General features: G+C 42.1%; 1 protein-coding gene across 1 annotated transcript; it reads right to left on the bottom strand.

The window, feature by feature from the left end:
• Window positions 1–6,058: 6,058 nt before the first annotated feature.
• foxa3 (forkhead box A3) lies at window positions 6,059–11,240 on the bottom strand. The gene is made up of 2 exons (XM_026299384.2): window positions 10,086–11,240; window positions 6,059–8,887 (listed from the first exon to the last, which is right to left on the bottom strand). Exons 1-2 carry the CDS (start codon window positions 10,158–10,160, stop codon window positions 7,556–7,558), a joined length of 1,407 nt encoding a protein of 468 aa, XP_026155169.1. The 5' UTR covers window positions 10,161–11,240; the 3' UTR covers window positions 6,059–7,555.
• Window positions 11,241–13,591: the final 2,351 nt, after the last annotated feature.

Raw genomic sequence — 13,591 nt, 5'->3', positions numbered from 1 at the left:
GAGCACCTGACAGCATAGAGCTGAACCTGAGGCTGTCGGTGAACTCAAGAAAGAGAGAACAGTACAAAGTCCCGAGGATATTGTACCACACATCCTCCCTTGCATGTACAAACATCCTGAAACTTTAGAGGAGAGGCAGGAGTCTGGCCTGTAACACAACCAACAAGATTCTTATCACTCATAGGAGGCTTCCATGCAATGTCATACACAGACTTTTATTTTGAAATACACAGGGTATTGAGTTACAGAGTGGACTTGACAAAGTCAGGATTTGCTCTCTGTGCAGTAATGGCAGATAATGTTACTCTGAAATTAGGAATACATAAATATTTACCTGGAACTGCACTCCTGTTGGATTTTTTGTATTTGCATCCAGTGTCTGTTTTCAGGAGTACAAATTAATTAGGAAATACAACAACAGAAAATACATCAAGATCTAAGCAGTTGGAGGTTTATATAAGGTTTATATAAGCATTATTTTTCAAGTTGAATCTGGAATTTCTTCATGAAAAATGAATTATTTTCTTAATTTGTGTGATAAACTTTTAAACTTTATTCATTCTCAGGAAAACGGTCATGTTTGCACACAGCTGAACTAAGACCATTGAGCCACTGAATTGGAACCAGCAACCTCTTTACAGGCCTGCTGCTCTGACCTTTAACCTGCTGTTGCTGCTGCTTTCCTCCACAGTGGAGAGGCCCCGTGCACTCTATTTTTTTTTTTTTTTTTTTTTTTTTTTCTGGCTTGCATCCCTGAGTCGATAGTGGTGTTTTGATCGATACTGTCCTTGCTGTCTGTCCCTCCCACGCACACACACAGACACATACACACATCAGGTTAAATGCAATCAGCCGCCTCCTCTGTGTTCGTCTCTCAGGCCACAGGTTTTATCTCGGGCCTCTTTGCAACACCCATGGCTGACAGAGCAAAGTCCAACCGCTTATCTTTGCCTCTGCCGGCCAGTGGCACTCTGTCTGTCTGTCTGAATGACGTACTCGCTGACAGTCTCTCCGCCGTCTTTACTTGCTGCAGCTCCACTGCTCTGAATGTCTCTCTGTCCTGCGTTTTTACAGCTTTTTGTCCATTTGACTTTCTGCCTGCCTGTTCAGCTGCTGAACTGTGTCTCAGCCTCACTGTTTATTAGTCAGACCGAATCTCTTCGTCGTCTCACTTGCTGGATTGCAGCATTTTACATTTTTGTTTTGTAGAACCATACTGTATTTTGTTAAGTTTGTTTCCATTGGTAACTTTAAAGTAATCATAAAGTAAAATATAATTCCATAATTAAACATTTTACTTATTACAGTTGCTTCAGTATGATGATTATGGCAATGTTTGGCAGTACATTACTGATTATTCTGCACATTTTCAATGAAATGGGGAAAAAAGGTTAATCAAATCCTGTAAGAGCCCAGGTTGATGGTTTGAAACGTCCTATTTTACTTATTTTTAAAACTATTCAAATTTATAGTCATGTACAACAGAAAAGCAGCAAATCCTAACATTTAACAAACTGGATACAAAATCAGAAAAAATCACTGAAACAATTACATTACATTAGGATTAATTAACAAATCCTTTAAAATTACAAAAACTATTGAGTCTCCAATGTCCACATTTAAGTTTCAGGTATTTAGATACCTTTGGTTTGCTGACTGTTTTGTTTCTGTTTTTACTGAAAGTCAGATTGCCTCTCTGACAGTCTCTTTATGGCTTTTTGTCCATCAGACTGTTGATCTGCCTTGTTAACTGCCCAACTGTCTCTCAGCCTCCATTTATTAGCTTCAGCTCCAGATGACTGTTTATAGACTCTCATACTGACTGTTAATTAAAATCATTACTTTTTTTTCCATTTCTCTTTGTCACTTTTAAAACATTCTCTTAAGTTCTTATGATTCTGTTTTAAGACATTTGCAGCTAAATATTAATGGTGCTACAGAAATAACTTATCATCTTGATTATTATTTAAAAGGTCCTGTAGACATTTTTCTTTTAAAAAGTGCAGATTTGCAGCGATAACTGTCTCAGATCTCACAGAAATGATACAATACTCTTCGCCTCTAACTAACTACCTTACTGATGACTGCTTGTCATCTAACCCATTTATTTTTCAAAAAAAGGAGAGTATAGCCTGAGGCCTGAACTGTCTGTGCTCCCTTCCTTCGCTCTCTGTCGCTCGCTCTCTCTTCCCTCCTTCTCCTCAGGCAATAACAAGTGTAAACAGTACATCCACCTAACAGGATCCAGGATGCACTGCCTCATTTGCATTGCACATCTTGAAAACATGCACCACCCTTTTCTTTCTCGTTTTTTTTTTTTAGTTTTCAGTCAGGCAGTGCATCCTGTCTGTGTTTGCTGTTGTCCCACAGTGTGTGCAGGATTTTAAAGCACTGCACAGATACCAGTAGATCTAAAATCAAGGGTAGACATAAATGACACTTATTTTTGCATGAAAGTCTTTCATTTCAAACCCTTTGTGCAGGTGTGCATGCTCATGGGTTGCACACTGGATTTGCTGTCACCAGCAGTGGAGCCTGAGGGCAGCTGTCATCAGGAGTTTAAGAGGGTTCAACAAACTGAGAGACTGTTGCACCTCGGGAGACAAATATCTATTTTAATGAAAATGACAATAGCCCCACACAGCTGTACAGAACTAATGGACTTTTTAAAGCTTTTTTCAGACTTTTAAAGCAAGCCATGAACTGGTTCAGTTGATGATAAGATCTTATCTTAAAAAAAACTTTGGCCAGCAAAACTATTTTTTTCACACTGTTTTACACCTTTATCTGAGCTGACGGGACAAAGCATCTGTGTATAAATTATGATTGTTTAAAAAAGCTAAACAAAGCTTTCTTTTACTTTTTCTTCTTACTTATTATCATCATTATTATTGTTATTACAGCTAACAGAACCAATGCCAGTTCTGTAGCCCGGTCTCCCCACCAGCTGTGTCAGTTTGAAATGAATTTAGATCCAAAGTTCAGCGTCACTGCAGGATGTAACGTGTCCTCTATGATGCAGAAAGGCCAGTTAACTTTATTAAATTCAGTCTTTATTACAGAGTCTCTAAACTTCTCTTATTAGACGCCAACCAATCTGGATCATAGCTGCCATGCTCACATACTGTAGAAAGAGGAACTTTCTAAAATACTTTCATTAGACATTAAAAAATGTCATTGGCTGTCCAGGGTTTTATAAATCATCTATCCTTGATGTTCTTGATGAGAACTGACACATGCTGCTCCTCTTGAGGTAACAGTGGGACCAACACTAGTCTCTTGTTGGTTGTATTTTAACCCGACCTGAGTTTTCCCTATTTGTACACAGGCCTGTTCTCTACCTAACATAAATGTAACCAGAGTGTTTTAACATCACAAAACACTTTTCTACTTGGTTATGTCAGTTATGTCATCATGTCAATAACAGCATTCTGTGTTTTACCTAAAATGTCTGAAAAATATATGTATTTTACTCAACATACTGATTTTATGGTTTAAGTCCTTACATTGATGAAAACACGAGTGATTCCTGCACACAAGCATCACAAAAATGTGTGGAAAAGAAGTTAATCCCAGAAACCTAAATCGTATCTTTAGCTGAGGCTATTATGGCCATTTGTGGAGAGAGATTTTATTGTGACATGCAGACTGTTATCAGCAACCGGTATCTATTTTCAAAAAGTCTTGCGTTTGGTAACGAGGTCAGCTGGGGGTTACAGATTACAACCGAAAACTTACAAATGTAAGGGTCAAACTTTAGTTTTTTCTCCTCCCTTTGTTGCTGACATTGTTCCACTGTTACCTGCTGCATTGTTGCTCCTTCAAAACCTCAACCCCACACTGTGTTATCTGTGGAAAGACTCTAATCTGTTTTCCTCCACAAGAAACCTGGACTGAATGTGACCACTATCAGCATGGCCACCTGATTACTGGGAAGGGACATATCGGAGTGACATTTTAGAGTCAGACAGGTTAGTCATACCTGCAGCGACCCGGTGTGTGTGTGTGAGAGAGTGTGTATGTGTCACGCTGTGTCTTTGTAGCCGTGGAGACCGTATCAAACGAGAGCTTGTCTATCTTATCAAAGCAACTACTGTGAAGGGACTATTGTGCATACAAGGTGACACCATTTTATTTAAGATGTGTGTGTTGTGCTATAATATAAAAGCCCATATAGTGATGTAGCATAAAAAGGCCGAAATGATCAGAAATATGCTGATGTTTCTCCAGGAGCAGATCCCATTATGTGTTCATTAGCACTGTGACTCACTGACTCACTGATCAAGCTGAAGTTAATGGGTGAGGCTAATATTGTTAGTCTATGGATGTGTGTACTTGTACATTGTACATACATTGTGGGTGCAAGTTTGAGTTCTACATCAGTGTAGTGAGGACATTTTTAGCAGGTGCAAGGCTGTTTCAAGGTTAGGGTTAGTTTTAGGGCAAAGGTTAGGTTTAGGTTAAGGTTAGATTAATGGCTGGGTCCAGGCATTTATTTGAGGTAGCTAAAGTTAGGGTAAGTGGCTAGAAAATGCATGATGTCAGTGAGTGTCCTCATAAAGACAGAAGTAGAAATGTGTGAGTTTGTCAGTGTTTCTGGGTGGAGAAGAAAAAGGGAGCAACAAATATGTTACAGCTTCGACAGCACAGGGCTGTGTTGAGCAACTGTGGGAGGACAGGTAGACAGGTAGACAGATAGACAGATAGACTGGTAGACTGGTAGACAGGTAGACAGATAGACAGGTAGACAGATAGACAGGTAGACTGGTAGACAGGTAGACAGGTAGACAGATAGACTGGTAGACTGGTAGACTGGTAGACAGGTAGACAGATAGACAGGTAGACAGATAGACTGGTAGACTGGTAGACTGGTAGACAGGTAGACAGATAGACAGGTAGACAGATAGACAGGTAGACTGGTAGACAGGTAGACAGGTAGACAGATAGACAGATAGACTGGTAGACTGGTAGACAGGTAGACAGATAGACAGGTAGACTGGTAGATTGGTTGACAGGTAGACAGACACCCTGACATGCTGACAGGAGTCCTGGCAACAGCTGGAGGCCAGGGAAGAGAGCTGCAGTACAGATCAATAAATGAACTTTTTAATTTTCCTGCACATTTAACAATAACAAACCACCAGAGTTTTTACTTGTATCAAGACACCCTCTCCCCCTGATGTTATAGTGAGACACAGGTTTGCATACCTATGCTGCTATTTAGGTGCTTTTTCCTGGGAAAACTAACACATGAAGGAAGTGATGAGTTTTGATATTTACAGTTACAGTCTGATAAACAATGAAGGAACTGATTGGTGAGGGGAAGCACCCCGGCTGAGCACATGGTGAGGATTAAACACCAAAATACTCTGCTTCTACTTTCCCCGTTTTTCTGACTTGCTGATAGTTTTTGTAGTGCTGGTTCAGAGGCAGGTCAGTAGTCTTTGGAGTGGTCCGGGTCTGTGTGTGTGTGAGTGAGATGCAGCCCAGGACAATGGCCTGTGCAGAATTCTCCTTTGAGGTTCTCAGTGTGATGCAGCCGTGTTTAGTCTACTAGTCCTACATGTCACACACCACAGTCATTTGGTCAGGAGCTGTTTCAACAAGGCACTGCTATTCCTGCAGCTCGGCCCCGCCAGCCAGGTGAAAAAAAGGGTTGTGATTGATCGATTGACCGGGACGAGTGGTTGAGCTGCTGCCAATAATGCTGCATGATCTAGACACTTCTGTTTTTTGGTTTATCTTGAGCAATTTAGCGTTGTAGCATTTGTTTCATAGACGCACTCTTAAACAGGGTTGTGCCCAGGAGAAGAATAAAATAACTAAAACTAAACGAAGGCCAGTTGAATGACATCATTTTGATTTTAATGTTTGTATAAGCCTGATGTATTTTTCTATGTGAATTCCAGAAGGAGGTGGTCTCTTGTGAATTTAGGAAAAATTTTGAATCAAACTAAGCTCTAAAAAATGTTGAATGTTTGGTTTACTTTTGATTTTCCATGTTTCCACACTGGCCACAAACACTTCCTGCATAATAACAAAAAAACAAAACAAAATGTCTTTTCTCCCCACATTTTTTACCTTTTTAATATGAAAAAATGAAACATGAATCATCTTAATCACATTTAAACCAAAAGAAACAATGACAAGAAAACAATATATTATGTCAGCACACTTTCAAAGTTTGAAAAGCAAACATAGCATAAATAAGACATTTCTCTTTGAAACTAAAATATGCTCCAACAACAGGGACAACATGTGACCTCGAACCTCTGTGTCCTCTGCTGGTTATCAGAATAATCCTTCAATAGATTGTCGATACATAGATCAGATCAGCAGTTTGTTTGTAGAAAAGGCACTTTTTGGACTGTGGGGATTATTTGACCCCCTGTGACATTGTTAAACTGATCCCATTGAACTGATCCATTGACAGTGTAAAGGGAGGGGGAGTTCTTAGGTATTGTTGTAACACACACAAACACACACTATCAGCCCACCTGGTTAGTGGGAGCTCCATAGTGCAAAGTACTGTATGTAAATCCTCCAATAGTGCATCTCTCCTCCCCTCCATTGTTTTAGTAACTGAGTGAACTCCCCCTGCACCTCACCATATACCTGCTTTGTCAAGATATTTGCCTCTGGAAAAGCATTCAGGTAACAACAGGAAATGATTTTTAGCCATAAAAAACAGAAAGATGCCATGCTTTTTTTTAAAGTTTCTACCACAGTTACTTTGCCTCTTTCCTTCTGGCTGCAGAAGTTGTTTTTTTGTTTTTTTTTTTTCCTCAGCGTTCCAGCAAGGACACAATGGCTTTTTTCTTCATATCAACCAAAACTACAAACCATTTTTTGTACAAACTTCATTAGCTACATTTACATTGACGGATGCCTAAACTGAGAGTAATGCGGGAATATTGTCTAAAATGCTGTAACACAAAATTTTATTTAATCTCCTAATGCAGTAACACCTGCCTGAAGCAGTAACCTTAAACTCACCTCCATATCTCTGTCTTTTGGATTTAAAAAAAAAAACTCACATTTGGGCTGTAACTGGTCGACAGAGCACTATACAAGATATATTAAAATTTATTCCCTTCATAAATAAATGCAAATATCCTTTCCCCCCACATTACCTCTATTTACATTTTGTACAAAGCCAATTTTGCCAGACACTGTGCTCCTGCAACAGGCAAAGACGGGCACTGACGTCTGTATTGACTTACACAGACGCGTCAGATGTCTTCATCAAATAAGACTTATCATCCAGCTTCACTTTTCTGTCCTCCATGTAACCAACCAGTCTCCATGTTTGTCAAAGCTGGTAAGTGAAAAAACAAACTGTTCTTTCGTCCCTTGAACACAGCAGCCATTTTAGATGTGAGTCTCTTTCCAGGCCATGATGGTGAGCCAGAGAGGGAGAGAGGGGGGAAGAGGAAGATAAAGTGGGCTTGGGTGGCCATGTTAGAAAAAGAAGAGAGAAAGAAGAGTCTCCATCTTGGCTCACTATACAGACAGGTGTGTGTGTGTGTGTCAGGGGTGTATGTTTGTGTCTATATTAGGATGCGTTGAGCACGGAGCGGCTGTACAGAGTTTGGTAGTAAGCACCTGAGTCCATGGCGGCTGGCCCGGGGCTATCGTAGATCTGCTTGGCTCCCACAGGAGAACCACCGGCGTAGCTGTTGTAGGCCATCACCTGGTCCTGGTAGGACTTGAGGTCCATCTTCTGCTCGTTGGACATAAGGTTGGTAATGGAAAAGGGGTGATTGAAGTTGTAGTGGGGGTCCAGAGACTTGAGGGCATCACTTTGTAGGTCCATGTGCTGCTGCATGGTGCTAGGCAGGAGGTGGGCGCTCGCTGCTAAGGACTGGGAGTGGAGGAGCGGGTTGGAGGAGGAAGTTGCAGAGAGGGACATGGAGGACGGAGGGAGGGAGGATGAGGTGGACGAGGAGGGGGGCAGGGAGACAGGTGGGCTGTGGAGGTGTGAGGAGGATAGCGGTTGGCAGTCTAGAGGAACCATGGAGTTTCGTGGATGTGGCTGGTCATCTGAAGACCCCGGGTGGGAGTTGTCTGAGTGGGCAGAGTCAGCTCCCTCTGATCCTTCTGCAGGGCTGCAGTCCTCCACCAGAGGATCTCCACTGGGGCCTCCTTTCCCCGAGCCCACCTCCTGGCTCTTGCTTCCTTTCTTCATTGCCTTGTCCTCGATCTTGAAGCGTTTCTGGCGCCTCAGGTAGCAGCCGTTCTCGAACATGTTGCCGGACTGCGGGTGCAGAGTCCAGTAAGAACCTTTGCCCGGCTTGTCCGGTGAGCGAGCCACCTTCACAAAGCAGTCGTTGAAGGAGAGTGAGTGGCGGATGGAGTTCTGCCAGCGCTGCTGGTTTTCACGATAGTACGGGAACAGGTCCATGATCCACTGGTAGATCTCGTTCAGGGTGAGCATCTTGTTGCCGCTCTGCTGGATCGCCATGGTGATGAGGGAAATGTAGGAGTATGGTGGTTTGGCGTGGGTCAGAGAGCGGCGGTAGGGCTTTTGGGGAATCTCCTTGGGCCCAGCCCGGCTCAGGGTTGCAGTGGAGGGATATCCCAGCTGGCTCATGGACTGGCTCATGTTTTGGTAGTGAGGCAAGGAGCCCAGGGTGCCGGGAGCAGCGGGGCCCAGCTGGGTCAAAGAACCTGAGCTGAGGGATGAGGCCACTGGGGAGAGGGACATGTGGCCGTGCCCAGAGCCCATGGAGGCCAGTGGGGAACTGCTGAGGCTGGAGCTGGGGTACGCCATGTTCATACCTGCAGGGGAGGCCGTGGCTGGGTTCAGGTTGATGTAGCTGTTGATGGCGCCCATGGAGCCCATGGAGCCCAGACCAGAGTTCATGCTGCTGGGAGAGGAGTACATCTGTAGACAAAGAGGAACACATTAAATGTCATGCAACAGGCCTTACAATCAGTAATTAAATATCAAATTGATAGCGATGTGTTGATCTCTTTTCTAATTTACTCAGTTATTTTTTCTGTAAAGTGAAAGGTAAAAGGGAAGCGGTCTGACTCTATGTAAAAGTGAATCAATGCACAATGAAGCTCTCAGTGCGCGGGGAGAGGACATAGATTTCACACAACCATGTTAACCTGAAAATGCGTAAAAAGCGCGTCACGGTGCCTCTCTGCTCAGACGGACTCCTTCAGTGCCTCCACGGAAAAAAAACAAGCTGAAAACGAAAGAATTCGACCTAAAGTGGAGGAACTTTTTTTGTCCTGAAGTCTTTATTGCGTGGGAAGAATAATTTCGTGTTAAGACATAAAGCCGCATACTTGTGGTGACATCTGAAAAAAAAAAAAACTCACGTGAAGTATTTTAATATGCGATAAAAATATTAAAAATATTCACTGGGGTAGGACGTGTCCCGGCCTGACTCCAGGTTAAATATTATCAGACTCTTTCGTCTTGGTAATTTCATCAGTGAGGTGAGAACTGACGCTGCTGATGGAATTAACTCTAATTGAATTAGCGAGGAATAAAAGTCGTTTGTGGCATTTACACCTGAATCGTTGTAGCACTTCAGCGACTGCAGGGCCCCCAAAGGAAAAAGGCCCACTAATGAGCAAATACCTTTAAAACATGGCTTAGTGCGCAAGTTAGAGCCGAGTTTTTCATTTTATTTCTATAAGACTGCGTGTACCAACAATTTAGTTACAATTTAAACAGGATTTTGTTAAAATACATTTTGCAATTATCTGATTTTAAGAAACATATTTGTACATTTTCATTTTTAAGAATTTAGGATTTTATATTTTATGCTTTGGTGTTTTGCGCTTGTGATTCTATGATCCTGTGAATGAGAACCTTGACTCGATGTTACTTTATGATGTTACTTTAAAGTATTTGAATGCCTCTTAATATTTATTAACATTTATTAATATTATGTTATAATTTAGCGCAGAATTGCAGTTGTTTTTCGTCCAGTCCTGCTGAAATAAAACAATGTCATCACTTTTTACTAAAATTCTAGGAATTTCGCTGAAAACACAGGAAAATAAAATCAGTCCGATGTGTTTATTGTTATTATTGTTGTGTTAATGTGGAAACCCGTATTTACCTCACTGGCTTCGCTGTAGAAACTAGTATTCCACTCTGGTAGATCATGCGTTTCCATCTTCACAGAGCTCAACATCCCCAACACAAATCTCTGGAGGAGGAAAACTTATGTGTGACCGGAATACTTGAGAAAAAAATCAAAAATAAATAGAAAATCCTTTATAAAGTTGGAGGTTTTCGGGGATAATCCAAACAGAAAGTTGTCTCCTTTTTCCAAGAAAGAGGGAGAAAATATCTAGGACCAAAAATGTGTGAGGGGAAAAAATCAAATAGTAGTGTGACGCTCTGCTCCTGGGAATAGTAAAGTCAATATTTCTTGTTTGTCACTCATCCATTCTTTCATAACCTCAATCTTGTCCTGTTTTCTTCATCTGGCCTGTCTCTTTCTGTCCACGGGGCCTCGGGGCGCAGCGTCTGACAGGCGGAGGAGTAGCGCGCTAATACAGTACAAACCTGGACGTCCTCGTCTTATAAGGTGCCGCTGGGTCCCGCCCCGCTCCTGACATTTGAATGTGTTAGGATCCAGGAAGGGCCCCGCTAAAGACCGATGTGGCCCCCTGGCGTGCTGTATATTGGCCCGTCGGCTGCGCCGGGGCCACCCGGACGAAACACTGTCCCATAATCCTTCAGTGACAGAGCTAAGTGGGTTTTTTTTTCTTTATAAAGTAATGGAGTTTATATGGGTTAGATTCTAAGGTGGCCAGAGGTTAAGACCAGGTTTTTAATGTGCAACTATAAGACATTGTGTTTTTCTATAGTTTGAAAGAATTTGTCCCGAAATGTGCTTTTCACCTCAAAACAACTCGTTCAGTTATTTTTTTTTCTTGCATTGTCTGTTCTGAAGTTTTCAAAACGGTGAAAGTCTGCTGTTTCGTAAACACAGTATTTATATCGATTTTACACACACACAAACACTAGATGTTGAACAGCTTTACTGGCCATGGAAATGCAGTTTTGAATCGACTGTCGCTTTACCGGGAATTAATTGTTGTAACTGCCAAACTTATTTTAGATTCTGGGTTTTGATAGTCAAATATTTCCCTGATTGTCATAAAAAAAATCACGACGATGTTGAAAATATTTGAATATCAAAAGAAGGATCAGACCATCAGAGATCTTTATCATAAACACAGAACAGCCTCGAGTCCCCACCCCCTCCCCAGTAATTAAAACTTCTGTCACAGTGCTGCTGCAGCACCACGAGTTAAATAAGATTCATATAAAACCTTTCTACATGCGAGAATTACTGCTCTCTTAAGTTCGTGTAGTACCATTAATTATTATCACTTGCATTCGAGCCAGAAATGCTTTAAAATGTGCTCAGTCCCATTTGGCCACCTGTGCGCAACCTTTGCGTAAATTTGGCTCGTTTGAATGTAAGAAGCCTCTTTCCTTGGAGACACGGCCCGACACCACAGCAAAGTAGCCTGCAATAAATAATGTGATCCTGGGGAATAATGCATAGGGCCGGACTCGAGTGTTGCGGAATACACATCAAGTCTGGGTGCAGACGGAGGCCTGTGAATGTCAATACCTCTGCCTAATGGCCAGTCAATGGAGATGTAATTGATGCGCAGGCGGGAGGCCGACGGGATTAGACTGTGAGAAAAGATCTCGAGGAAATAAGAAATAACAGGAAGGAATATCACCAAAATATGCAGAAACCAGCTGTTACAGAGACAGTTTTCACAATATTTGTAATAAACAGTCTGCCACCTGATGGGTGTGTTGCGTTCACGAAGACTGCGGCGATAGGCAAATTGACTTTACTAATTTATCCTTTAATAATCAGCCAAGGGCCGCCTTCCACCAAATCCTGAGAATTATCGGATCCTTTTCCATCGCGATAATTTAGCTGCATCTCCGTGTGATCGTACAGGCCTGTTGCCAGTCAGACTCTCTGCAGGACATCACCTGTAAAGGCTCTGCGATTATCGCCTGTTTGCCAAAGGCTGTGAAGTCGATCAACACGTGGAATAAGCTGACACCTCAGTGTCTGTAATGATGCAATTAAGCCTGGAACAGATGAGCTGTTTTCATCAGAAAAAGATGTAAACTCCGAGCTGCAGCTTCTGATCATGCTCGAAAACAACTCCACGGCGGTTTGCTGTGTGGGCGTATGTCCGGGTTTAAGGCCTGAAGGAGGCGGATAACCTGTTTTGAGAGGGATTTTTCTTCAAGTATCCATCAATATGTGGATAAAAAGGGACTAAGAGCTGCCTCTCATCCAATACATTTTATTCTGAACTTCATTATCTTATCGCCGCATCCGCAACTTGCAGGAAACTCAAACTCCTTCAGACCTGCAGCAAAATAAACGAGGACAGGTTAAATACCAGGGCACGACGTCCATGCTGCTCAGAAAGAAGAAAATACAGATTCATAAAACGGAGACTTGAGCTTCCTGCTGATCTGGTCTCGCTGTCCACTTGTTTCTCAGTCTAATAATAATTATTACACTGAGGACAAAACTGCCCTCAGGCGCTTTGAATCGTAGAGACGTAAAACAAGCAAACACGCCCTGGTTTATTCATCTGATTTCATCTCTGAGGGTTGAGCTCTGCTATTTTGGCCATGAGGCTTCACGCTAAAGACGCTGCCTAATACGCATCTTTAATTGGTGTAATACTCCTTTCAGATCCCCTCCTCCCCCACCAACACACATTCAGCCATATCCTCTCACCGCGGGCCGTTTTTCATGCCAACAGGCCATCTACCGTCCATTAACACCTCTGTAATTGGTTTAACAATAGCTGTAATGAGCTGACACTAATGGAGGAAACGACAGATCGGCCTAACAGGAGCTCGACACCGGCTCCGGCTGTTTGTGAGCATGCGTGGCTGAAAATGTGAAGTTCACAGGCAACAAGTGGGAGACGTTCACGTCCCACCAGGCCCCATCTTTTTTAACACCGCCAGCAGCCCGAGGTCCAGAGGGCAGCAGCGCCACCATGTGGCCAGAAGACACAGAGTCGCATCTGCACCATCTGTTTCTTATGGAAGTGTCTTCACAACTTCACATTTTTGACATTTCTTGTGTTACAGCATAACTGCTAACTGGTCATTCTGGATGGACATTAAACTCAGACTTGCCAAACTGCAGTGGAGCAGGACTGGAAAGTCACCCCCGTAAACACTAGTGTTGATCCATGTCACTTTAACACAAGAGCATTTACAAATTACTGCTAAAAAAATAAAGATTTGAATAATTGAATAATTACTACAATGAAAGGTTATATACCTACACAATAGATACAAATCTGACTCATAAATTGGCAACAAAGTGGAAAATGTCCTTATTAATTACATATTTTGATGTAAGGAATCAAATATTTTAAATATACTTTAGCCTGTGGTTTAAATAATTATATGATCTAAAGTATCATTGTTTGTAGTTGTGGCCCTGAGAAAAGCTGTTATCTAAGTAGTAACGATACCAACCAATGTCTTCTAAAAGATTACAAAACAACTTATATCCAAAGAATCAGTTTAGCTGTATGAGAACTA

Source organism: Mastacembelus armatus, chromosome 13 (assembly GCF_900324485.2).
Source record: "Mastacembelus armatus chromosome 13, fMasArm1.2, whole genome shotgun sequence".
Lineage (NCBI taxonomy): Eukaryota > Metazoa > Chordata > Actinopteri > Synbranchiformes > Mastacembelidae > Mastacembelus > Mastacembelus armatus.
This window is presented reverse-complemented; position numbering and strand designations above follow the sequence as displayed.

Excerpts from the sequence above, each read along its gene's own strand:
- foxa3 (XM_026299384.2), bottom strand. The coding sequence starts at position 10,160 with ATGTTGAGCTCTGTGAAGATGGAAACGCATGATCTACCAGAGTGGAAT. Across the intron at positions 8,888-10,085 it reads TCTACAGCGAAGCCAGTGAG|ATGTACTCCTCTCCCAGCAG; the intron begins GTAAATACGGGT and ends CTTTGTCTACAG.